Raw genomic sequence first — 24562 nt, 5'->3', positions numbered from 1 at the left:
CTAATGCTTAATGAGAACCTGAGAGGTTGAAATGTTGTTATCAGTGTGGATGCTTTGTAAGATTTGCGAGTTATTTGTTGCCTGTTGCTGTGGTGTTCTTGCGTCACTTTAAATGATTAAGGCTGATCCTTTGCTGTTTTTCCCCATAAAAGGCAATACAATGTGTTTGAGAATGTAATATGGTTTTTGAAGCAATCACAATTGTTCAGGATTCAACTTAAGTTGGCTGTAATTCTATATTAATCTCCTAGCCCGACAAATATGTGCTTTTCCCTTTCTGTCCCATCCGAAATCAACCCAGCTTTAATATAATCCTGACTTTGCTTATATTGCATTTTATTTTTTCCATAGTCAGCACGCAGGGCAGTTAAACACTGCAAACTGAATGACAGGCCCTGCGATACTTTCTCATGTATTGGCGGCTTTTGTTTTATGCATCCACGTCTGCAGCCTTTCCTTAAATCTCAGTTTGAGTTGCGTAGGGTCGCTTGAGAGACTTGGCTTTTGTTTGTGCGTATCCGTTTGAGATGTAGGCACCGTACAGACGCTGCCTGAACTGAGCGAGTTGGCATTTGAAGACGCAGGCCAATCAGATGCACCTGCTGCAAGAACATTACATCACCCTGTTCTATTCCAGGCACAACAAAAGCGGTGTGCAGCATTCTGCTCTGAGAGCAGCCGCTGTGCAGACAAAGACAGGAAGCATCCAAACTTCGATCTGTCAGTCGAAACATGCCGGATCGGTGGAGCATGACGCTGTGTTACCTGCATGGGGTGCATATTAACTGACCTCTGCATGGGCTTTCAGTGCTTTGTGTGTCAGGTGATGATTGATTCATGCAACATTTATGGTAATTGGTTATAAGATTTATATAAAGATCAAGTAGTTGATGCATGGGTTAACGAGGATCACGATAGACATGGAGTAGCTCGATTTAAAGGGATGCTATACTGTATATGCTTTATACTGTAAGTAGTCAGTCAAGTGTGTCAAACATAAGCTCAAAATTACTTTTATTTCACATTTGAAATCTGTAGATTACTGCACATGCAATACTGTAAATCATGTGTTTTATTTCCTATGAGTCTTATGTCATATTTCATTTTTTTCTTCTTCCTGTGTCACTGGGGAATTACCAAAGTGATGACCAATTAATTTTTCAGAGTACACTATAAGCATCTCTGCTCGGAGGACGCACATTAAAGGAGTGTGGCATAAGCACCGACTGTTTACGTGAAGCATTAATTCCCCTGTGAATAACGCCTGTGATTTCTGCATGTAGGTGTGGGCGTCACATGGCAGCTTATCTGCTAAGCTGTGCAGAGAAAAACGAAGGGCCATATTTTTGTTTTTTGCTGTTACTGCAGTTGGTCTGCAGTTTTCGGTTCCTCTAGGACCATTCGGGGGTTATTTTGAACATCACTTTTGCCATTATCGCTGTTCAGACAAGAAGCCACCGGAGGCATGGCTAAGAACGGCAGTATAAGAATGCAAAGTCGGCAACACCAAAGCTCCAAAATTATCAAAGATTTTTATTATTAAAAACTATTGCATAGCATAGATGCGACGTTTGAGCACGCAGGCTCTTCATCAGACCTAAGAACTGCAGCATAGTGAAATTTCGACCTACACCAAGTAGGTGCAACATGGTGACGTGGAAAGAGTTTTACTGTATGGTAAAACTGATTAACTTGTTTAGGTTTTTTAATAAAGAAATTCATCTAATAGGTATAAAAAGTTGTTTCAAGTGATTTATTTCCAAAGTTGTGAAGAATTGCATCAGATTAAGATGATTTTTGGCTTGTTTTGTATAGCAGTATCAGCTGTAATCTTTATTAATTCACTTTGCCAAGAAATCCTTTTAATACCCAGCAAAATAGAGGCATCACCCCCGCACAGCTGTAAATGTGGCCTGTAAGAGCTTACTGGAATGTTGTTTTCTTATTCTGTACAATCCCAGCACTCTGTAAGCCTCTTTGTTTGTCCTGATAAACCATCTCTATACTGTATGCTTGTTTGGTATGGATCATTAGGGCGTTAAAGGGGACATTTCACAAGACTTTTTTTTAAGATGTCAAATAAATCTTTGGTGTCCCCAGAGTACATATGTGAGGTTTAAGCTTAAAATACCATATAGATAATTTATTAAAGCATGTTCAAATTGCCTCTTTTTAGGTGTAAGCAAAAATTAGCTGTTTTTTGGTGTTTTAAATGCTTTAAAATGAGTTGATCTCTGCACTAAATGGCAGTGCTGTGCTTGGATAGTGCAGATTAAGGGGTGGTATTATCCCCTTCTGACATCACAGGGGGAAACAAATTTCAATGACCTATTTTTTCACATGCTTTCAGAGAATGTTTACCTTGTTAGGGACCATGTACCTAATAGTTTTATAATTTTTTAAATTGTAATAATTTAATGGTCCTCAACATGGTAAAGCTACAAACCAGACTCCAATGGGTTAATATAGGTCTAGTTCTAAAGCTAATTATATGTTTTTAAGAGAAAATGTGAACATTTTAAGATTATTTAGCCAAATTGAAACTACAACAAGGCCAGAGAGATACGTGAACTTTAAAAATATTGTGTGGAATCAACAAAATACATATTCTGAGATCAACCAACAAACTTTATTGAGTTAGATGTACTTAGAAAATTATTATGGAGTTAAATCAGTTAAATAATGTTTAAACAAACTATCACAGATATTTAAGTTGACGTTACACACAATGTCATATTCATGTAAGTATCAACATCAATAAAATAATGTTTTCAACTTAAAGCAATAAATAAGAATTTTTAACTTGCACCAATCCATTAAAGGAACAGTATGTAGGATTGTGGCCAAAACTGGTATTGCAATCACAAAACTTGTGGCTAAAACTGGTTCTGCAATCACACAACTGGTAGCCAATACACAAAATGACAACATAAACATCAGTTGACAATATCCTGGCCAGACCACTGTTGTCAGTGATATAAATATTTGAAATGAAAATGATTTCTTAATGTCTAGTGACATATCAGGGTCATTTTATGATTAATTGATATAAATTTCTTCCATACTGTTCCTTTAAATTAAGTAGTGGTAACAGATCCCCTGAATGCAGAAACGCGTGCATGCTAGAAATAGAACCGACACCTATTTTTCACGCGACATGAAGCGTTTCCAGGCAAAATAGTATAGGAAAATATGTTTATATGTCATTTTGTACACAAATACATATTAATGACATTTTGGTGTTTGAAAGTCTTGACGTAAATTAAAATATAAATTTAATAAAAAAAAAAAAAAAAAAAAATATACACTGTAAAAAAAATCCGTAGTTTTTACGGTGAAATACCGGCAGCTGGGGTTACCAGAACAATTCTGTAAAAAATACAACTTAAAACCGTAAAAACAACAACACCACAGTTGTATGCATAACAGCGAACTTTTGTAAATTTTACAAATCTTACCTGTATACAGAATTTCTTTGATTTATTAACTGTTTAGAAACTCTTCTTTATTAATGGTAAAATGCAGATGTGATTGCCAGAAAACCGCCTTAATAATATATATACATGTAAACAACTTTTTGTATTTCATTAATTAATATATTTTTATTCATATTTTAATATATGCAGAAAACCACTATAATCCAGGTGATGGAAAAGACAGCTGCACAAAGAAACAAAGTTTGTTGTGAAATTATTACAAATTGTTTTCTAATTATTTGCCAACAACTTGAAAAGAGACAGTGCACATACACAAAGATTGTATCATACAAACAAATACAAAACAACATCAGGGTAAGTTTTCAATGGCTCAGTGTCTACATGAGTCCATTTTACAGAGTTAAAAAGTGACACTTAAATAATGACATGATGAATGAACATTAATGATGAAATAGAAAGCAGTCAAAACACAAGTACAACTGAACTACAGGCAAAATGAGACAAGATCTCCCCATAGGAGAATTAAACACAAATACCATTAACATCTACACTTATTACAAACCAGTTTGACTTATTTCAGTCATACAATTACATAATCTCTTATTGAGAATTAACAGAGGGTTAGCTGATGATTTATCAAAAATGTTGTGTTTTAAGTCACCATTACGGTGATCAGTGGTTGTTTTAGTTGGGGTCTTGAGCCTCAATGGTTACTTACTTCCTTCTTCTTTTTGTCAATTGTGTTAGTGGGATACACAGAGCACTTATTGATGATGAAAGGGGTTGTAAAAACAAGTCTCGAACATTTCTTTATTGTTAAGTGGTTTGATTTATCCACATGAAAGTTGTGATTGACTGGTAGTTATAGTAAGAGAGAAATTGGTTTAATGTCTGGTGTTTGTAGGTTCTGCAAATATCTGTTGGGCTAGAAAAAGTTTTGTAAAGTAATGGTTTTGGGACTGGTTAAAAAGGTTTTTTGACACTTCATATTCATATCAAGATTCAACCTACAAAGCTCAATAGTGGTGACCATCAAAAAACTAATTCAGATTAAGTGCAATGCATAACAGATAAGTTTGTACTATCGTAATACCCATCATGCATTGCGGCATGCAGCTTTCATGTTTTGGGTCACCGTTGTTGTGATTTGTATGCTGATTCTTGATGTCTAGACTAACTTTGTTTAGTCACAGAATCGTCTGACATTATTTTTACTGTTTATAAGTCTAATTATTTAAATCCATTGCCACTCTGTAACATCGGTTACACTTTATTTTGATAGTCCACTTTAGACATTCTACTAACTATAAACAACTTTGCAACTACATGTCAACTAACTTTCAATAATTTGCAACTATACGTCAACTAACTGTCATTAGAGTATTAGTAGACTCTAATGGTTGGGGTTAGGGAAGAGGTTTGGGTTAGTGGAATAAGTTGACATGCACCTGCAAAGATACTTATAGTCAGTTGAATGTCTGTTGAGATATCATCACAATAAAGTGTTAGTAGATATTAGGCAGACAATCTACTAATTCTCTAAAGATTGGTAGTTGATAAGTAGTTGCAAAGTTACTTATAATTAGTAAAATGTCTAAAGTGGACTATCGAAATAAAGTGTTACCGTAACATCATCCCACAAGAAAACATTTGTATGGGGAAGAGAAAAAACTTAATGTTCACATTTAGAGTTTTTTTTTAGAACACCTGCTTGGTAAACTTTAAGATGACTAGACCATCATTAAAATTCTACCAACATCACTTGATTTCATTTATTTCAGCTTCTTAGATCATAGCTTATGTGCATTGACACATTATTTTAACAGTCAGAGAAAGCTTAACCGAAACACCTACGAGCCAACTGCCCCATTTAAGGAAACAATGATCTCCATAATGGTGACTTCAAACAAACCAAATAAAGTCAAACTGGTTTGTATTAAGTGTGGATGTTAATGGTGTTTGTGTTTAATTCTCATCTGGTGAGATCTTGAGCGATTGAATGTGTTTATATGTTATATTTATACAGTTAATGTTCATCTAAGATTTTGTCTGTAGTTCAGTTGTACTTGTGTTTTGACTGCTCTCTATTTCATCATGTCATTATTTAAGTGTCACTTTTTAACTTTGTAAAATGGACTCATGTAGACACTGAGCCATTGAAAACTTACCCTGATGTTGTTTTGTATTTGTTTGTATGATACAATCTTTGTGTATGTTCACTGTCTATTTTCAAGTTGTTGGCAGATAATTAGAAAACAATTTATAATAATTTCACAACAAACTTTGTTTCTTTGTGCAGCTGTCTTTTCCATCACCTAGATTAAAATGAATAAAATTATATTAGGTAATGAAATACAAAAAGTTGTTTACATGTTCATAATTTTTAAGGTGGTTGTCTGGCAATCTCATCTGCATTTTACCATTAAAAAATAAGAGTTTCTAAACAGTTAATAAAGAAATTCTGTATACAGGTAAGATTTGTAAAATTTACAAAAGTTCGCTGTAATGCATCCAATTGTGGTGGTGTTGTTTTTACGGTTTTACGTTGTATTTTTTACAGAAATGTTCTGGTAACCACAGCTGCCAGTATTTCACCGTAAAAACTACGGATTTTTTTTTACAGTGTAGATTTTCAAATATTGCACCTGTCAAACATAGTCTATTTTGCCGTCAATACTGTTGATTGTGTTCTCTATCAGTAGGCGTTATATTTATGACTGGTCTGTCGGCAGCCTCCCTTTATGTCACCTACAGCAACAGCGCGCCAACGCCGCATCAGGCACGGTTCTGGTGTGTAAAGACACGGAAAAGAAACGCCACGCAGCCAGTGTGTCACCGGCCTTAGCTGGCGACTGACGTATTCCTATGGGCGGAGTTTAGTCAAAAACTCTTCAATCGGGAAATAGAGGGCTGTAGTCCAAACCGGCCATTCGCTGTAGACTTTGAAAGGGGACTTCTGTTAAAAGAAATATTGCCTGGCAGTGAACTTTGACCTTTATAATTTTGCAGGTATGATTTATGCTCTAACAGCAACATTACACACTAACTAAAGTTTGAAAAATGGGATCAGGAAGAACGTGACCTTTTAAAGGTTCTTTTTGAAACCATTCAGCCAAAAATGGTTCTTCTATCTCCTTTATTAATGAGCTGGGATCTCCAGTGGTTCCATAAGCTTATCTGTAGCCGAACTTTGCCACCTTACCCAACTCGTTTGATAAACAATATCTAACAAAGCACCAGTTTGCCTTGTTCTTTGGCCTGTTCTCACAAGAATAAATCCTAATTTGCCCTTTAACAGCTGACTCTGGGAAGTTGAAGCTACATTTTTTGTCTGCTAATGATTTTGGCAGTTGTGTTGTTGTGTCAGGAGAGATTTAGGAGGACTGCTGTTGTTAATCTTTAACTAGGTCACAGTTTCTTTGGCAGGGAAACGGTGGACCTGCTTGTCTAATAATGTAAAGAAGTAGGTAAGGAGGACAGTCCACAGGGGCATTGAAGGAAAACAGACGTTTATTTTGCATGCTTCCTGAATTAGCCACTTGTTTGTTTCTGGTGGATACAGGTTTTTTTCCTTTACCACAACATATGTCAGCTAAATGTAACTAATATACTGTCACTTTATTAAATAGCCACACTGTTGTAGTACTGTTTTTACCCTGAACTTAGGGCTATTGAGTTTTGGTTATATGTCGGAATGTTTTTCCGAGTAGGATATTATCTATATATCCTTCTTCTTTGCAACAGAAGCTCTGCCAGACATGTACACTGAGGTTAGACGTGAGCGTTCCAACCAGCTGACATGTTGTGCAGGTGTATATTTGCAAACAGGGTGGAAAACCCTGCCTTTTGATTTAAATTTTTATCTTAAGTTTTTTTCATAATGATGATTGTGACATCTCACATCAAGCTTTGACTTGCATGTAAACTTAATTTTTTTGCACTTTGTAGAGAATATCAAAATGTTTATCGCCACTTATCCACCATATATATGAATTTTGGTCAATTCCACTTGTAGTATTAGTCAAGATAAAATATTAGTAATTTAGTATTACATAAATACCATCTGTGTATGTATTTTTTATTGCTACAGTTACGCAAGGCAGCATTGTCTTAGATTTATTGCTACCTTTAGGAATCCTCGCCTCATGTTTTCTGCATGTGAATGTTATATAAGTGTTTGTGTAACGTTGGGTCTGTCGGGGACATGAAGAATATGACTCATTCAGTTCAGGCTTCGTAGAAAAACTCCGGGATCCGGCATCGTTCTGCTCCCCAAACACACGCTTGCCTGCTTGGACGATTGCAAGCCATTCAGAATAAAATAAACAAGAGCGAATGTGTCCCGGGTTGACAAACAGGTTTCTTTGAATCCGTCCTCAATGTCTGGTATATTTTCAATAAACTGGGATTAGGTGTAAAGGTCCTGTTATAGTCCTGCAATGTTTGGTACTGTTTGGTATTGGGTGTGAATTTGTTAAACCCTGTGGTTTGGGTGTGAATTTGCCATCCCTTAAGCGATTGCTCTTTAACCTTTAGTTTTGCACTGTATGGTAGGACAGGATAAACTAAAGTAATTGTCTTTTCTTTATAAATAATCAAGCTAATAGACTTTTTATTATACTTATTTTTAGTGCTGGGAAAAGATTGATCGCGATTAATCGCATTCAAAATAAAAGTATAATATTTTTGCATAATATGTGTGTGTGTACTGAGTGTATTTATTATGTATATTCAACCACACACACACATAGATATAGTCATTTCAGATATTTTTATTTATATATTATATAGAATATATAAAAATATGAATAAATATATATATATATATATATATATATATATATATATATATATACACATAAATAAATAAATGTTTCTTAAATACATACATGAATGTGTGTGTATTTACTGTATACATAATAATTACACATAGCACACACTAATATATTATTTAAAAAAAATCACTTTTATTTTGTACACGATTAATCGCGATTAATCTTTTCCCAGCACTAGTTATTTTATTGTTTGTATTTTATTATTATCACGTTTGCATTATGTTTTACTTGCACATTCTATGAAAGCTGGCCAGACCTGTATTTGACTACAAGCTGTACCCTCTGTATATAACTGTTTATACCACGGGGCTGTTAAATGCTTTGTTCTAATTGGTTGAGAAATGTGCCACGGGTGTTTATTATTTTTCGACAAATGCACACCTATACTGTCAAATGTCTTAAAATAACAACCAGAGCAATGTTTGTGCTTTGCTTCATGCCGGATAACCACCTTGGGTGTGCATTATTTTCTAATTATTCAACGGCCCATTATTCCTTACATATGCAATATTTTTTTGTCAATATTTTGATCCTTTTTCTTTATAAAAGACTGTAAACTTTAAATGCACATGTCATCTGGAAGCTGTGAACTTTTACACTAGCATATAGATTGTTGTAAAGCTTGTAGAGATGGACTAAAGGGCACACATCTTTAAAGGATTAGTCAATTTAAAAAAAAAAAAAAAATCCAGATAATTTACCCACCACCATGTCATCCAAAATGTTGATGTCTTTATTTGTTCAGTCAAGAAGAAATAATGTTTTTTGAGGAAAACATTCCAGGATTTTTCTCATTTTAATGGACTTTGATGGACCCCAACACTTAACGGTTTTAATGCAGTTTCAAATTGCAGTTTCAAAGGACTCTAACGATTGCCATTTTTGGCAAGAAAAATAAAAAATATGCACTTTTAAACCACAACTTCTCGTCCTGTGATGCGCCAGCGCGACCTCATGTAATACGTCATCACGTCAAGAGGTCACGGATGACGCATGCGAAACTATGCCCCAGTGTTAACAAGTGTGGAGACAGAGGACCTTTCCGACGTTGTTGTATGTCGAATTATACTAATAAATGTCTTTTGTGTCAGTTTATTGTTTAAAATGGTCCCCAAATGTGCATTTCCTTTTTGTAACACGTGACCTTTCTACGTCATTGCGCAATTATATGAGGTCGCGCTGGCGTGTCACACAGCCAGAGGAAGAAGAGAAGTAACGGTTTAAACGTGCATATTGACAAAAATGACCATAGTTTCGCTAGATAAGACCCTTATGCATCATTGAAACTGCAATTTTAAACTGCATTAAAACTGTTAAGTGTTGGGGTCCATTAAAGTCCATTAAAATGAGAAAAATCCTGAAATGTTTTCCTCAGAAAACATAATTTCTTCTCGACTGAACAAAGAAAGACATCAACATTTTGGATGACATTGTGGTGAGTAAATTATCTGGATTTTTTAAAGAAAATTGACTATTCCTTTAACGACCCCAGCAGCAGCTCGTACTGAATGTAGGCTACATTTACTCAGTATTATTTTGACCTGCACAATAGATAAAGAGTTTCTGCTCTAACTAGTTATTTTAAATCTTTTATATAATAAATATATAAATCTTATATAAAAACAAGCACCAAACTGTCTAAAAAGTGTTCCAGTTTTGTCACCCAGTGCATGTATATGAATCATAGTTTTTTAAAAACCTCCTCAGGGTCTCTCGACATGAGGCACTGAAGGGGAAAGCGTTTGTTCGCTGGGCTGCGTTCTGATTACAGAAAAGGAAAACAGGAAATGATGTAAAGATGTCAGAAGGCCTCAGCGTCCGTGCAGATAAAAGCTTTCCTTCTCTTTGGCTTTGGTAAATCAGTCATATGCACTGAGCAGTTCATGTGATCTGCTGTCAGAGAGACTTTCGTGGTTTTCCAGTCAGTGTACAGTTGCTCCCGTGGTTTCCTTACGCAACAGAGGGCTTTCTGGACTTAACCAGTTTGATTTTTATGACAAGTAAACAGATCTGCATTACCCAAAATCCGTAGCTATAGAGATGTAAGATATATTAAGTGGCTATTAATCATAAAAAACATCTCGCTTGTGCGTCACGACGAGTAACGCTAACCTTTCACACCAACAGTAAAAGAGGAAGATGTCTTGGTCTCAGAAAGTCTCATGACACTGAACCGCAGTGCTCTGCGCTTTTAAAAATATGACTCGGCGTAATGTGGATGTAAAAAAAAAAAGGAAAGGAAACTGATGTTTGCACATTGCTCTGAGAAAGGGATCAACAACCTATATATCACTCCCTTAAGAAAATTTATGACCATTTTGAGTTTTTAAATGTTGCTTGCCAAAACTTTTTACAAGGATTTACATTTTAGGGTAACTAAAACCTGCATGTCATTACTTTTGTTTATTCTCTCTTTTTCATTTTTTCTTCACCATAATAAATCTGCATTCGGACCAGCAGCGACTAGCAGTAGTAGAGCGACGGGATTTCGTTGATTTCAATGGAAGCTTGGCGACTTCTGGCGACACGAATGACAGTGACCGTTGGCGACTGGATGGGGCATGTCCAGTTGCATGACAAAGTTGAAAAATGTTTAATTTTTATGCAAATTATGAGCGACTTTCGGGAGCGACTACCAATGAGAACAGAGCAGGGGAGTTCACGTCATCCGTCTCTCGTCAGTTACTGGAGTGGCCAGTACTCGTTTGTTTTTGACAACCAGATTTAGAAAAGCCTCTTTTGAAAGAGACGAATGACGACAAAGTCGCTAATAACGTGAATGTACCGTAATTCTTACGCCCCATTAACACGCCAGCAAATAGCAATAGCAAAGCGACATGATTTTATTCATTTAAATGGAATCTTGGCGACTACCAGCGACACAAGAAAAAGTGACTGTTGGCAACTGGATGGGTGTGTCCAACAATGTGAGAAAGTTAAGAAAAGTTTAACTTTATGCAAATGATGAGCAATTTTCCCCATAGTGAGATCCTCCTTTTGTCAGCTTGTGAGATTGTTGTTACAGGATAGTTTTTGGGGGGGGGAATAGTTTACTCATTTATTTATTTGATCTTTTTTTACTTATTTATGACAAGCCATTGGATTGGTGGACAAAAAAAGGAGCTGATTAATACCACACGAATCCAGTGCTTCCCCTATCCGATTATTTTTTTTAATCCATAAACATGGAGTCACACAAAAAATGTGTACGTTGTGAACAAAGGTGTGTGTCGTATTGAGAACTCGTGCATGATCGCAACAAGTTACCTTTCAGCTCTTTGACGCAGGGAATTTATATACAGATCAACATTCGCACCAAATAATGTGTTGGACACGCCCAGCTCCTGTCGCCACCGGTTACTGTCGCTTGTGTTGCTGGAAGTCGGCGGTGTGCACCAAGCATTAAACTGCATTCAGCCTCGAAGCGACTAGCAGTAGCAAAGCGACACAATCTCATTGATTTCAATGGAAGCTTGGAGACTTCCCGCGATATGAGTGACAGTGACCATTGGTGACTGGATGAGATGTGTCCAGTGGCGAGACAAAGTTGAGTAAAGTTTAACTTTATGCAAATTATGAGCAACTTTTGGGACCGTCTACCAATGAGAATGAAGCAGTGGAGTTCACGTCATTTATCTCTCGTCAGTCCTGGAGTGAACGGACGGTACTCACATTTGTTTATGACAACCAGATTTAGACACGCCTCCTAACGACCTCATTGAAAGAGACAAGCGACACAAAGCGACAAAGTCGCTTATTATATAAATTTACCTTTAGGAGGCATTCTTAATTGTGGTTGTCCTAGTAACAATTAAAAACGAATGAGTAAAGATCCTTTCAGTAACTGAAGAAAGACAGGTAACACAAACTCCAATACTTTAATCCCATAAAGGATTTGCATAAAGTTGATATTTTCTCGACTTTGTTGCATACCTGGACATGCCCATATCCTGTCACCAATGGTCACTGTTGACTTTTTCTAAATCTTTCGCCCCTAATGGGGCATACACACCAAACGCGAGTTCAACAATTTGCTTGAGTAGATTACATACAAAGTCAATGCAAAGACGCGATCAGACACGTCCTCGCGCGGGGCGATGCAAATGACGCGAATTGGGCAGGGCGATTGCCGCGAAAACCCGTGCCTTCGCGCAAGTTGAAAATATTAAACTCAAGTGAAAACACAAAGTTACATCCCACAAGTTATCTAGAGCGAGCAACGCGATGCTACGCGTTTGGTGTGTACTTAGCATAACTGTGGGTTCACACCAGACACGAGTTCAATGATTCGCGCGTGTAAATTACATACAAAGTCAATGCAAAGGCGCAATCAGACGTGAAATCATGCGCAATTCGCCTCAAAAGCATCTTCGCCCAAGTTGAAAATATTCAACTCGTTTGAAAAATTCGCATTACACGAGGTAAAATCCCAAGAGTAATCTAGAGCGAATAACGCAATGCCCCGCGTTTGGTGTGTACTTAGCATTAGAATAAATCTTTGACACATAAATAGTTTCATACCATTTGTTTGACAAAAATACATTATACGAATCATGTGACTTGAAGAGCGCTGTTATAACTTCATACAATAAGAGGTATGATTTTGCCTGGTGGTGGTTGATAAATTGGGTGAAACCAGTTTTAGTAAACTTAAACAGTATGTTGTATCCAATCTGTACAGGATTAAGTATATCATGGAGGCATGGGAGGTGGGCACTTTTGATGCTGGCATGTATGCAGCCACCTAACAACTACACTGGCGGTCCTCGCATATACCTGTGACACCCTAGAAACCGCACAGCATGTTGCTAATAACCACTTCTAATGTGAAAGCTCAGAAATGCAAATATCTTGTTCTATAGTTATTCTTACTCTTAACACTTTCTGTACAAACAAACAAATGCAATATCTAATCTAAATGCAGTCAGTATGTGTTAAATGCTGAGTGGGCTGACCTTGTTTTTGCATGCAAGTCTGTGTGGTTTGGGGTGGGGAGCAGAGAGCAGATAGATAGGAGCTTTTAACGCTGTCTCGGTTGTCTTTGTCAAAGTAAAGCGCTCGGGGCTGCATGACTCGTTCCCCTGGGCCTGACACTCTCTCGGGAGATGGCAAACATACAGCACAGTTTCTGTGTTTATTTTGGGAGACTTTCTTCTGCTTTGCTTGGCATTGTGGTGTGTGCCGTGCCCTGGTGGAGTCTGCTGACAGTGATGCACGTGAAAGTGATGCGTGAACATAAAGACACACATTGGTATCAGTTCTTCTGTATATGAATTTTACCATTTTACACCAAAGCGCAAGTGCCTATTTTTTACTATGTGTATTGTCTCTGCTGGTTTCAAATTTAATAAATTGTTTGTAGTCTTTGTAGCACTTTGTAGGTTTTTTTTCAATATTTTGTATGCATTTTGCAAAGTTGTGCTTGGTGTGTAAACTAAAACTCAGCTTTAAGAAGAGAGTTTAGCAAAAAATTACGAATACAAGTCCAACACATGTGCAAAGTTTATTGTCAAGGACTTAGAGAATAGCCAAAGAATGACCAACAAAATATAAATAACTGATAAAATTGTAGTCAATGAATGTTTCATTTTCTGTGATATTTTTTTTTAAATCAATTTTTCTGTATATTAGAGTGAAGATAAATATTTTTCTTGAAATGCTGTAGTATATTTTATTGGGCCAAATAATTTTGTTAAATACGTTAAGCAAGTTTAGTATTCTTAATTTTGCGCCATACTTTTCATTTTGAAAAACTTAATCTAAACTATAGGATCATTACAAAGAAACATTACTATATACACGTTACTATAGTTTTACATTACACTCACTCACTGCAATTGTAAATTGCTTATACAAAATGACAGTATTAGTCACCTCATTAAATGATTAAATTAAATCAGTTTTGTGCACTTTGTGCTTATCATACATTTTTATTAAAAATGTTTTATTCATTTAATTAAAGTATTTTTTTTGTTATGTTATGTTCAGTTTAGTTTTATGCTGCTTAACCAGCCCTTTCTCATGAATTGTGTATACCGGTAAATAGCAAGCCTTTTGAATTGTCAATACATACGCCAAAGTCCAATTTTACGTGCACTCGTCATTGGCAGGAAAGCATTTTCTCTTAATTGATGAGTTAACTCGTCAATGGCGGGGAAAGAGTTAAATGTGCATGGTGTAACTTTTAGAACACATATGCGATATAATATAAATAATTATATTATCAGTGGTGTATAAGACCTTACATAATTAACTATATTGTTTTTAATTACCTTAAAATAAGCCATTTTATATACACCGTGGGTCCCCAATACACGGAAGTCGTTGTTATGTTTCTACAGAAGCCCTAAATGGACAAACTGTTCTACAGATCGCGTTTCGTCACTACGTTGTCTCAGACGATGACATGTTTGTCCTGTAGTGACTGCCATATGCGTTTTGAAATTATGGGTGTTGGTTGCAATTTGAAATCTCACCACTAGATGCCGCAAAAATGTACACATACCACCTTTAAAGGGACACTCCACTTTTTTTGAAAATAGGGGAGCTGGAAAATGAGTATAGAGTTAAACGTTTGATTTTTTTACCATTTTAAAATCCATTTAGCTGATCTCCAGGTCTGGCGGTAGCCTAGGTTTAGCATAGCTTAGCATAATCCATTGAATCTGATTAGACCATTAGCATCATGCTCAAAAATAACCAAAGATTTTAGATATTTTTCCTATTTAAAACTTGACTTTTCTGTAGTTACATGGTGTACTAAGAACGACAGAAAATTTAAAGTTGCGCTTTTCTAGGCCGATATGGCTAGGAACTATACTCATTCAGGCATAAAAGGGGCTGTTTACACTTTGTATTAAGATGTGTTTTCATCGATCGGATCACAAGTGGACGAGAGAGATACATTACGTTTACACCTGGTATTTAAATCCGTCTCTTTTGTCCACTTTCTACCGCATCTGTCCTGAATACTGTGAGGGGGTGGTCTGTGAGACGGTGGGCGAATCTCTCTGCTGTCATTCATACCCGAGTGGGAGTAATATGAGTTTATATGGACGCAAACTAATATTATGTCGGAGTCCGCTGCTTGTTTAGCAAGTAAACATGCTGCACAGAGTTTTGTACGTGTTTATGTAAGAGCTTTCTCTGAATTTTCAGCGCAATTGATGAAATAGGATCGCGCAACTTTCAAACGCTTTCAAAATAAAACTACGGAGATCAGCCGCTTTTGTTTATCAATGAAAGGCTAAAAATAGCGCTGTTCACCGTATGTTCATGCCAGAAGTCAAAAAAAGACGTAAAACTTGTGTTTAATACCTCAGATTAGATAAATGGGCGGAGAGAAGGCGGTCGCGTTTGGCTGTTCGAACACATTCAACCTCCAAAGCGATCCGATTGAAAGTGGTTTCGACTACCTCTGGATGTGGTTGAAAGTGGTCGAAAGTGGACGAGCTCAAAACGTTTTGAACACCGTTTACACCTGGCATTAACGTCGTCCACTTGTGATCCGATCGACGAAAACACATGTTAATGCCAAGTGTAAACAGCCTCATAATCAAGGACTTTGCTGCCGTACCATGGCTGGAGGAGGTGCAATGATATTACACAGCGCCTGAAAGTAGTCCCCTTGGTAGCAGGGGACTATTTTCGGGCGCTGCGTAATATCATTGTAAATGAAATTTTTGACGGCTCCCTTTATTTATGAATTTCAAGTAAGTTCATCATCTAATCTTTCATTGCATACATGCAGAAACACAAGTAGGCTCTACATGCTAACAAGTCCAGCATCTGTTCTTAATTTTCACATGTGCCACTGATATGTGTTAGACACAGCCTGTGTTGAATACACAAGCCCATACGCTCCTGCTGTGTTCACTGTTTTCCAGTCTGCTCCGCTCTCAGCTCCCCCACCTGAGCCCACTTGCTTCTGCTGAGAGCTCCTACTTCCATAACGGATAATGTGATTAAAAGGCAGTGTGTTTTCTTGGCAGGTTTGTCTTCATATATCAAAGTGTCTTTTTTGTTGGTCTGATCTTTTCACTGTGGTCTCTGACTGATGTGTAGTATGTTGTTGAAAGCATTTTAACTTAGAAAGCTTCAGCACTACAATCTTCAGTGTGTGTGACAAGGAATTTCGACACGAAGTGAGACTTTTCTCTGTTGTTTCTTAAAGTAAGGAACGCAGTAAATTCTTGTTATCTGTTGCCTTATTGAAATTTCACCACTGTCCATTTGCAGTGTGTTTTGTGTATCTGGCAAAATTTCAATGCATGCACATGCAAACACTATAAAGTTTAATACCATTTTATTTAGTCACTTCCAAAAAGATGCTAATAGTACCATATCCGTTAAATCAAAGCAATTCTACAAAGCTGAAGAATTATGTAGACAATACATACTGTATATTTTTTTGTAATTAAAGCGGCAATTGATAACTTTCTTTAAAAATAAACAAAAATTGTTATTGAACAAGTGCATTAAAAAATCTGTGTTTGAAGCTAGCTGCATTTTAATTAAAGATTTGTACAAAACTTTAGCGTTATTTTTTAAATGTCAACAAAAAAACTATTGCAAAATGAGAGCGTTTCCATTAAGCGTTTTTATGCGACTAAAGCTGCATTCAGACTAGTAGCGACTAGCAGTAGCAGAGCGATGCGATCTCATTGATTTCTATGTAAGATTGGCGACTTCTGGCAACACGAGCGACAGTGACCGTTGGCGACTGGATGGGGCGTGTCCAGTCGTGTAACAAAGTTGAGAAATGTTTAACTTTATGCAAACTATTAGTGACTTTCGGGAGCGACTACCAATGAGAACAAAGTCAGTTACTGGAGTGGACGTTACTCATTTGTTTATGACAACCAGATTTAGAAACGCCTCTTTTGAAAGAGACGAGTGACACACAGCGACAAAGTCGCTTATAATGTGAATGTACCTTAAAACCTAATTTTGTTGTCTCGCGATAAGCCATTCCAAAAACCAAGACTTCATATGGCGCCGCGCAGACCAACATCCTGATGACATCAAAATAACGCAAGAGCGACTCGAAAGCATACAGAGCACTTGACTGTCCAATCGCTCTTGCAGTATTTTGATATCATGTGTTTGTTGACACCACATGAAGTTAAACATATCTCTTTGTCTTGTCCTCCAACCAAACATAATGATCATGTTTAAATCTATTGTTCGACTTCATGCGGCACCGCTAAAACTGGCAGGTGGATGACGTCAAAGTACAGCGAGAGCGAGTCGAAATTAGATTTCTCTGAATGATTTCTCGAATCGTGCTTGCGGTACTTTGACGTCATCCGCCTGACGGTTCCGGCGCTGCATGAAGTTGAACAAGCCTACTATTTGCCTTGCAGTTTTGCGAGGGATTCCTTTCTCGAATTGGCTAAAAAAACCTTCACCTAAGCGTAAAAACCTTTGTGCAATATATAGGAGTTTATGCGAAATTGCTGTGTTTCTATTGGGCACATTTTCAATTATGTATTATTGAATTAGTATTATGTCTGCCTTTTGTTTATACGTTTATTTTGAACACGCTTGTGAAGCCAATAACATTTTTAGCAAGCAGGTGCAGTAAGCAAAGCTGAGGTTTAGTATCTGTTCCACTTTGTATTGTTGTGTCACTTCTGCTGTGTCTGTTAACCCACAGTACAGAGCATGACCAAGCTTAATCCTGTGTCCTATATCACAGCTATGAAGTGTTGAGCAGCGTATGTTATCATATATGTTTGTATAGTGTGCATCATCTCTTAATGGACGTTCTGAACTCTGTTTGAATTTGGTTAAAATTGGTCCATGCAATTCTGTGGACTGGCTGTACAAGTTTTTGTATCCAATCCTGCTTAAAGTGATAGTTCAGCGAAAAAAAAAAATTCTGTCATCATTTTCTCACCCTCGAGTTGTTCCAAACTTGTAAAAATGAAAATATGTTCATAACAAAACTGGGGCACCATTTACTTCTATAGTATTATTTTTACCTACTGTGGAAGTCAATGGTGCCCCAGATCTGCTTGGTTACAAATATTGCTCAAAATATCTTTCTGTGTATTCAGCAGAACAAAGTAATTTATACGGGTTTGAGGCAAAGTAAATTGTAATAAAATTTTCATTTTCCTGTAAACTATCCTGTTAAGGGGTAGGAGATAGTTCCTGTTAAAAAAACCCATTAAACTTTCAGTGGTTATTAGGTGTGTTTGTGTAACTGTGAGATATTTACGTATTAAAAATATTTTGGTTCTTGGTCATCTTATCTTTTGCACAGGCCAGTCATCACATGGTTTGTGAGCATGGTTGAAAAACAGATAGCAGGCTTGGCGAAAACAACTTTTTAATAAAACCGCTCCTCAAATGTTTGTAATAAATCTTTTTTTGTCCTCTCCCGCAGGTGATATTCAAAGCCAAAGCAAAATATTCCCCGGAACTTAACAAGTACAAGTAAGAGACTTTCTTTTCTTGCTCGAGTGTTGTGTACAGTAAAATTATAAGCGTGACGGTTGAATAACAAATAAAGCCATGAAGAGCCTTGACTTCTTGAAATCTTGCTCAATTTTGCATTTTTTGACTTTTTTTAAGTGTACTATTCTCAATATACACATTTATTTTAAATAAATAATTCATCCAAAACACACTGTTGTTTAAGTTGCACAGTTCATGAGAGTTCTGGTTTTGTTTTTTTTGAATGCAAGTGAATGGGCACGACAGCTTTCGAGCTTCAAAAATGCCTTTAGGGTTGTTTTTTGAAGGTGGCTAGTTGTTTATATGATTTTGCATGCCTAATTTCAGGCATGCTGATGTCATACGACTTTTGTGTGTGTGGAACAGCCTGACTTTATTCCCAAAAACACTGGTCCACCCACAACTTAGTACGCAAATCTTGTTTAATCTTGTTTCATATTTAAACATGCCTCATTAAAATGTGTCACGGTAAGTCGAAAACATTACCTCGCGTGTTGTGACTTTATTGCGGTTTGAAATACTGTATAGCACATGAGTCATGTTGACTTTTAATGGCGCCTTTGGGAGCCTAACCTCCCCGAGTCTCAATCCTTTTTAGTGTATTGAAATAAACAGCTTGGAAATTGTGCTCAACCTGATTCCGTGAAATAAAAATAAATCATGCCGAAATTATGGTGTTAGTCAAGAAGTTAAAACCGGTGAACTGCTGTTTCCTATTTAGAGTTTCTTTTGCACAAATGTCAGAACATTAAAGAAGCCTTCATAAAGCATTTTTCTTTATTTTATGGACCATCAGTCTGTATAAATACGGGCTTTGATCGGGTGATTAGAGTCTGGTGAATGAAAAGCTTGGAGATGAATCTGCCCAGTTTGGTCTCTCGGAGGGATGTGCATGTGATGGCATGGAGGGGAAAGAGTGCAGGACTGACACAGCTCGAACCAGACGGCGCTTAGCAACGGTTTTATTGTGCTCATCAGTATGTCATTTAGAGGCTTTTCCAATGCTTTGCTTTAAGTGCTTTTCCGATGCTTTAAAAACACATGATGTGTCGTATTTCTACTTGCAATGCAAAGGTTACTGATTTCTAGAGAACATGCAGCGTACTGTGTATGTTTGGGCATTGAGCACAGGCAGAGCACATTAAACTTTACGTTGGCATGCATGGACCTCCACATATGATAAACCTTTAGCGTGAAGATACAAGTTTTATAGAGAAGTGAGGAGAAACCATAGAGCAGTTAGTCTTGATTTGTATATATTTGTAAATAGATGTGTAGATGCCGGTTTGTTGGAATCAGATACGTATGATTTAATTTATTGTATTTGTTCAGGGTTGTGTGTTTATTCATGTCTGACTGTACTTTTCTTTCCATCAGGGTGCCCTTGCGTCTGGGCTTTTTGCTGGCGAGTATTTTTTTCCTGGTGGTGAATGTAACGTGTGCCATGCTGGTTCAAGATGGTGCAGATGAGAGCCAGGTGAAAGATGCAGTACTTGCACGAGTGTTGGTCAACGACAGCCTCTTTGTGCTCTGTGCCATCTCGCTCGCCGTCTGTATCTTCAAAATCGCTAAAATGTCTTCAGCCAATGTCTACTTGGAGTCAAAGGTCAGTGGGCAAAGATCCTCTTTTGTTCCTACCTGGATTTGGGGTTTTTAAACTTGACAACAGCCTATTTTGTATACTATGAGACATTTGGACCATATCTGTATTTTGATTTGCATACCACTGTCTTGTTTTTAAGCTAATATGGTGGCTTACTTTGCATAGACATTACCATCATTTACCATGTATTAATTGGGATTTGTTTGATTACTTTGAATGGTAAAACAGTAGTCATTATTCTGTCAGTACAATCTAAAAGTGAACATTTTCGTGACACTTATCCAGGGGACATCTGTATGTCAGGCCACGGCAATTGGGGCGGCGGTCATCCTCCTTTACACCTCCAGAGCCTGTTATAACTTGGTGGTGGTGGCTCTTTCTCCTGAAGATCGACCCAGCCCGTTCAATTACGGCTGGTACAATGTATCTGACCAGGTAGGTCATACTACTGTATAATCCATAAACAATAACAAATACTTTTACTAAAACATCAAGTAGATAATTTAACTAACACAAGAAATTATAATGCAAGTTACCATGAGAACATACTGAAACTTTAAAAAAAGTTTTAAAAAAGCTCACCCCTCCCTTTTAAAACGCATAAAGAAGCTACGGTAGCTGCCACAGGACAAACATGTCATCGTCTGAGACGACGTAGTGACGACTCTATAGGCGGTTTCAGCAGTAACAACATAAACAAGCGGCTTTCATGGTCCACACGTAACTTCCGGTTATCTCTGCTGAGAATAAACAACAACAAAGTACTTTAAATGTAGTTCATTTATATAACAAGCAAAATAAACAACACGTAGATTACCTAGGAAACCAAAACATTTGTTATTTTTGACTAGGTATTTCTTCATGAGTTCAGTCAGTTTAGTCAGACCATTAAAAAAAAACCTGAAACCAGAAGTAAAGTCTGGACCAGGCGCGTATCACGTCACCACACGTGCATCCAGTGAAACTGTCTATAGAAAAGTTCGCCCATTTAGCGGGCGTGCACACCAAGCCGTTTTTAAGTTGGTGGCCATCGTTCAATTGTTTCCAATAAAAGCTCTGCGCTTTTCAAAAAGGCAGCATCTGGCGGTTTTTCCGCACTTAGCGCTGAACGCCGAGAGTTGAAAAATATTCAACTTTGGGTGAAAAGCTCAGCTCATCAAAGTCAGTTCTCACTTGGCCGTCCAATCACAGTGGAGGAGGGGTGGGATAGGGATAAACATCACAACAACCAACCAGCTACTCTTTCAACTAAAAGCGCTCAACTAAAAAAAAGCTGGCAGTCGGCGTCCGGCTGTCTTTTTCAGCTGTTTGGTGTGCACACCCCCTTAGGGCCTCTGTAGAAAAATGTAAGGTCTTTATACACCACTGAAATTATATTTATGTATATTATATTGCATTTCTCTCAGGAGATTCTCCTAAAAATCACACATGGCATCTTTAACGCGCTTGTGAGTGGCATTTCAGTATGAATGGAAGCTTTCCACCAAGGTTTTACTGAACGCTGGGGCAGTTTAAAACTAAACTCGTATCCCATAGCCCATAGTTTACATGAGTTCTTGGACCAAGCAGCAAAAGCAGCTCATCTAGGGTCTAAAATGCATGAAAAATCATCTTTCTAAAGTAAATTATTCCCTTTAACCTCAAGGAAAAGTAAGTGATAAGAAGTATGACAGTACTGAATATAGATATAGTGTTGATGGTGAATGAGATGAGGGTCATACATGCATTGGATGAGTGTGTATGTGAAATCTTTGCAGTATATGAAGACTTCATACAGTAGATGGCATAAAGTTGGTCAACTTTTTGAACTTTAACTGACCTAGATAAACATCCGAGAGATCACTGTTGACAGCACAGTGCAGCTGTTTGTGTAAATAATCAATGTTGTTTTCTCATACGTGTAAGAAGTGCAAATGTGTAACTCTATTATTCGTCTTATTGCTCATTTGCATATTGAATATCCTAGTAGTGTGATATTAAACTCCACATATACAACTGCATTTCCAACTTTATTAATTCAAACACTACGTCAGTGTCAAAGACAATTAATTCCGTATCAATTGCTTAATTAAACACAGATTATTTTGCCAGACTGAAACAGTCCATTTGAGGGATTTAGACGGATATGAGCTCTGCGGGGGAAAGGTTTTTGTTTTGCTATAAATAGCCCAGGCAAGGCTGCTGTGCAGTAAGCCGGCGGATGGATGGCTGACTGTCTGATGGTGACCTAGTTTGGGTTCACCTCTGAGATCGGCCAACGGGAAGACGAGGTTCCTGTCGAGTCATCTGACTCAGCTGGGTCTGTTTGGGTGCCTGTCTGTTTATGTTTTTCATAATGCCATTTTGTTCATCTCTTGTAAAGCCGTTGTTCGGATATGTTCGGTATTCCTTGTGTGTTGCTGGTATGGATTTAGGTCTGGGATTGTTTACAACATTCCTTGTCTTGAATTGGCTCTTTTTGCTTATTTTTTAGTGTTTATCCTTTGTTATGTTTGTCGTAGACCAATAGCTGTGCATTGCTCTTTACGTTTAAATAGTAGACTTTGTTTATTATTTATAATTTTATTCATAGATACTATATTTATTAAGAATATTGTATTGATGTGTGCGAGGCTGAAATAGTCATCATGTCTAACTATTCTGCACCTAGATGTTGTTCTTATATAGCAAAAGTATTGTTAATATGTTTTTAATCCCTTAACTTAAATCCTCTTTTTTTGGGGGGGGGTTAAAAAGGGTCGAGAAGCCTAATCGTGTTCTCTTTTTAAGGAACTTTTTCACTGAAGTGTCTGTAGTAATATTAAATAAAAAATAGTTATAGAAGTTAAAGTTTATTTTAATAAGTAAAAATTATGCAATACCAATAAGGTATATAGTTTATATCTAAAAATGATAAAACTGAAAACATCAAATGCCCAAAATGCTATAAAAATAAAGCCATAAATCTCAACTAGTTCTAATCCAAATTTCAAGTTAAAGGGGGGGGTGTATGATCTCTGAAAGCCAATGTTGACATGAAATCACCTAAACAAACACACCCCTACCCCAATAGAATCTGGACCTTCTTTTGATAGACCCGTCCCACACATACCCAACCCAGGCAATGATGTTGGTTAGTAAACACGCCCCTTAATACTGATTGGCTACAAGCAAAATCAAGCACCCCGCCTTTAAAATGACAAAATAGGTTTTTTGTCAAACTTTTAGTGGTTTTACCATCAAAGGCCACTAGGTGTCATTGGATTTCTGCATACTACTGTCAGAAATTAATAAATTATTGTCACTGGATTATTATTATTGCCAAAAGGTTTTGAAGTATAAAAACTATGTTCTTAGAGCTTTCCAATGCTATGATTTCAAGATTTATAATAAGATATTATAAATACAGTATTTGGTTGACTTACAGTTTCTGCACATAATACTTGATTTAAGAGAGGTTTTTTAACAAATATATATTACACAATTCACCTTTTCAGTAGTACTGTTAACCAAACGAATTGCGTTTCAATCAATTACTGTCTTGTTTTCATTTGCAAGATCTATCGATTTCACCATCTCCCAATCCATCAATATGATTAGAATAAGAAAGTTCTCTGGGTTAACTTTGTGTCTTTGTCTTTAGGCCGATGTGGAGAAGATCAATGGAGAAGCCTACGTGGTCTTCGGTGTCATTTTGTTCTTCTGGGAATTGCTGCCCACCAGTCTGGTCGTGTTGTTCTTCAGAGTGCAGAGACCCAATCAGAACCTGGTGAGAGTCTAATCCTGTCTCACGTCTCTAAACCCGACCGTCAATATCACAGCTGGACATTTACTCAATGACGACAGCCCGTGATCGGCTTTTAAAAGCCCCACAGGAAAAGCTGTTTCCCTGTCAGATAGAATTTATTTAGAGGTCTGCTTCAGTCGAATGCCTGTTTGCATAAAATAAATCCTGCAGTTATTTATATTTTGCATGCGTTGTTTCCACAGACGCCCAGTGGTATGATCAGCAGTCACAGCTTCAGTTCCAGGGCGTATTTCTTTGACAACCCTCGTCGCTACGATAGTGACGATGACTTGTCTAGAAACGCGTCATCACGAGGGGAGAGATGCAGGTTTGTATGGATAAATTCAAATGAATAAAAAATGAACAGGTAAAAGTAATTAGGAATTTCCTGTTGCTCAATTAGTAGAGCATTGCATTAGCAGTGCATAAAGGTCATGGTTCTATAAATAAGGTGTTT

At 37.2% G+C, this 24562-nt stretch overlaps 1 protein-coding gene across 2 annotated transcripts in view; it reads left to right on the top strand.

The window, feature by feature from the left end:
• Positions 1–24562, top strand: part of gpr137c (G protein-coupled receptor 137c) — a 30443-nt gene that overhangs the window by 2347 nt on the left and 3534 nt on the right. For both annotated transcript variants that reach the window (XM_065253112.2, XM_065253109.2), the window contains exons 2-6: positions 18666–18715; positions 20114–20342; positions 20625–20774; positions 23962–24087; positions 24309–24433. In XM_065253112.2, coding sequence (XP_065109184.1) covers positions 18666–18715; positions 20114–20342; positions 20625–20774; positions 23962–24087; positions 24309–24433 — 680 coding nt within the window. The remainder of the gene's footprint in view (positions 1–18665; positions 18716–20113; positions 20343–20624; positions 20775–23961; positions 24088–24308; positions 24434–24562) is intronic.

This window comes from Paramisgurnus dabryanus, chromosome 17, assembly GCF_030506205.2.
Source record: "Paramisgurnus dabryanus chromosome 17, PD_genome_1.1, whole genome shotgun sequence".
Classification (NCBI taxonomy): Eukaryota; Metazoa; Chordata; class Actinopteri; order Cypriniformes; family Cobitidae; genus Paramisgurnus; species Paramisgurnus dabryanus.
This window is presented reverse-complemented; position numbering and strand designations above follow the sequence as displayed.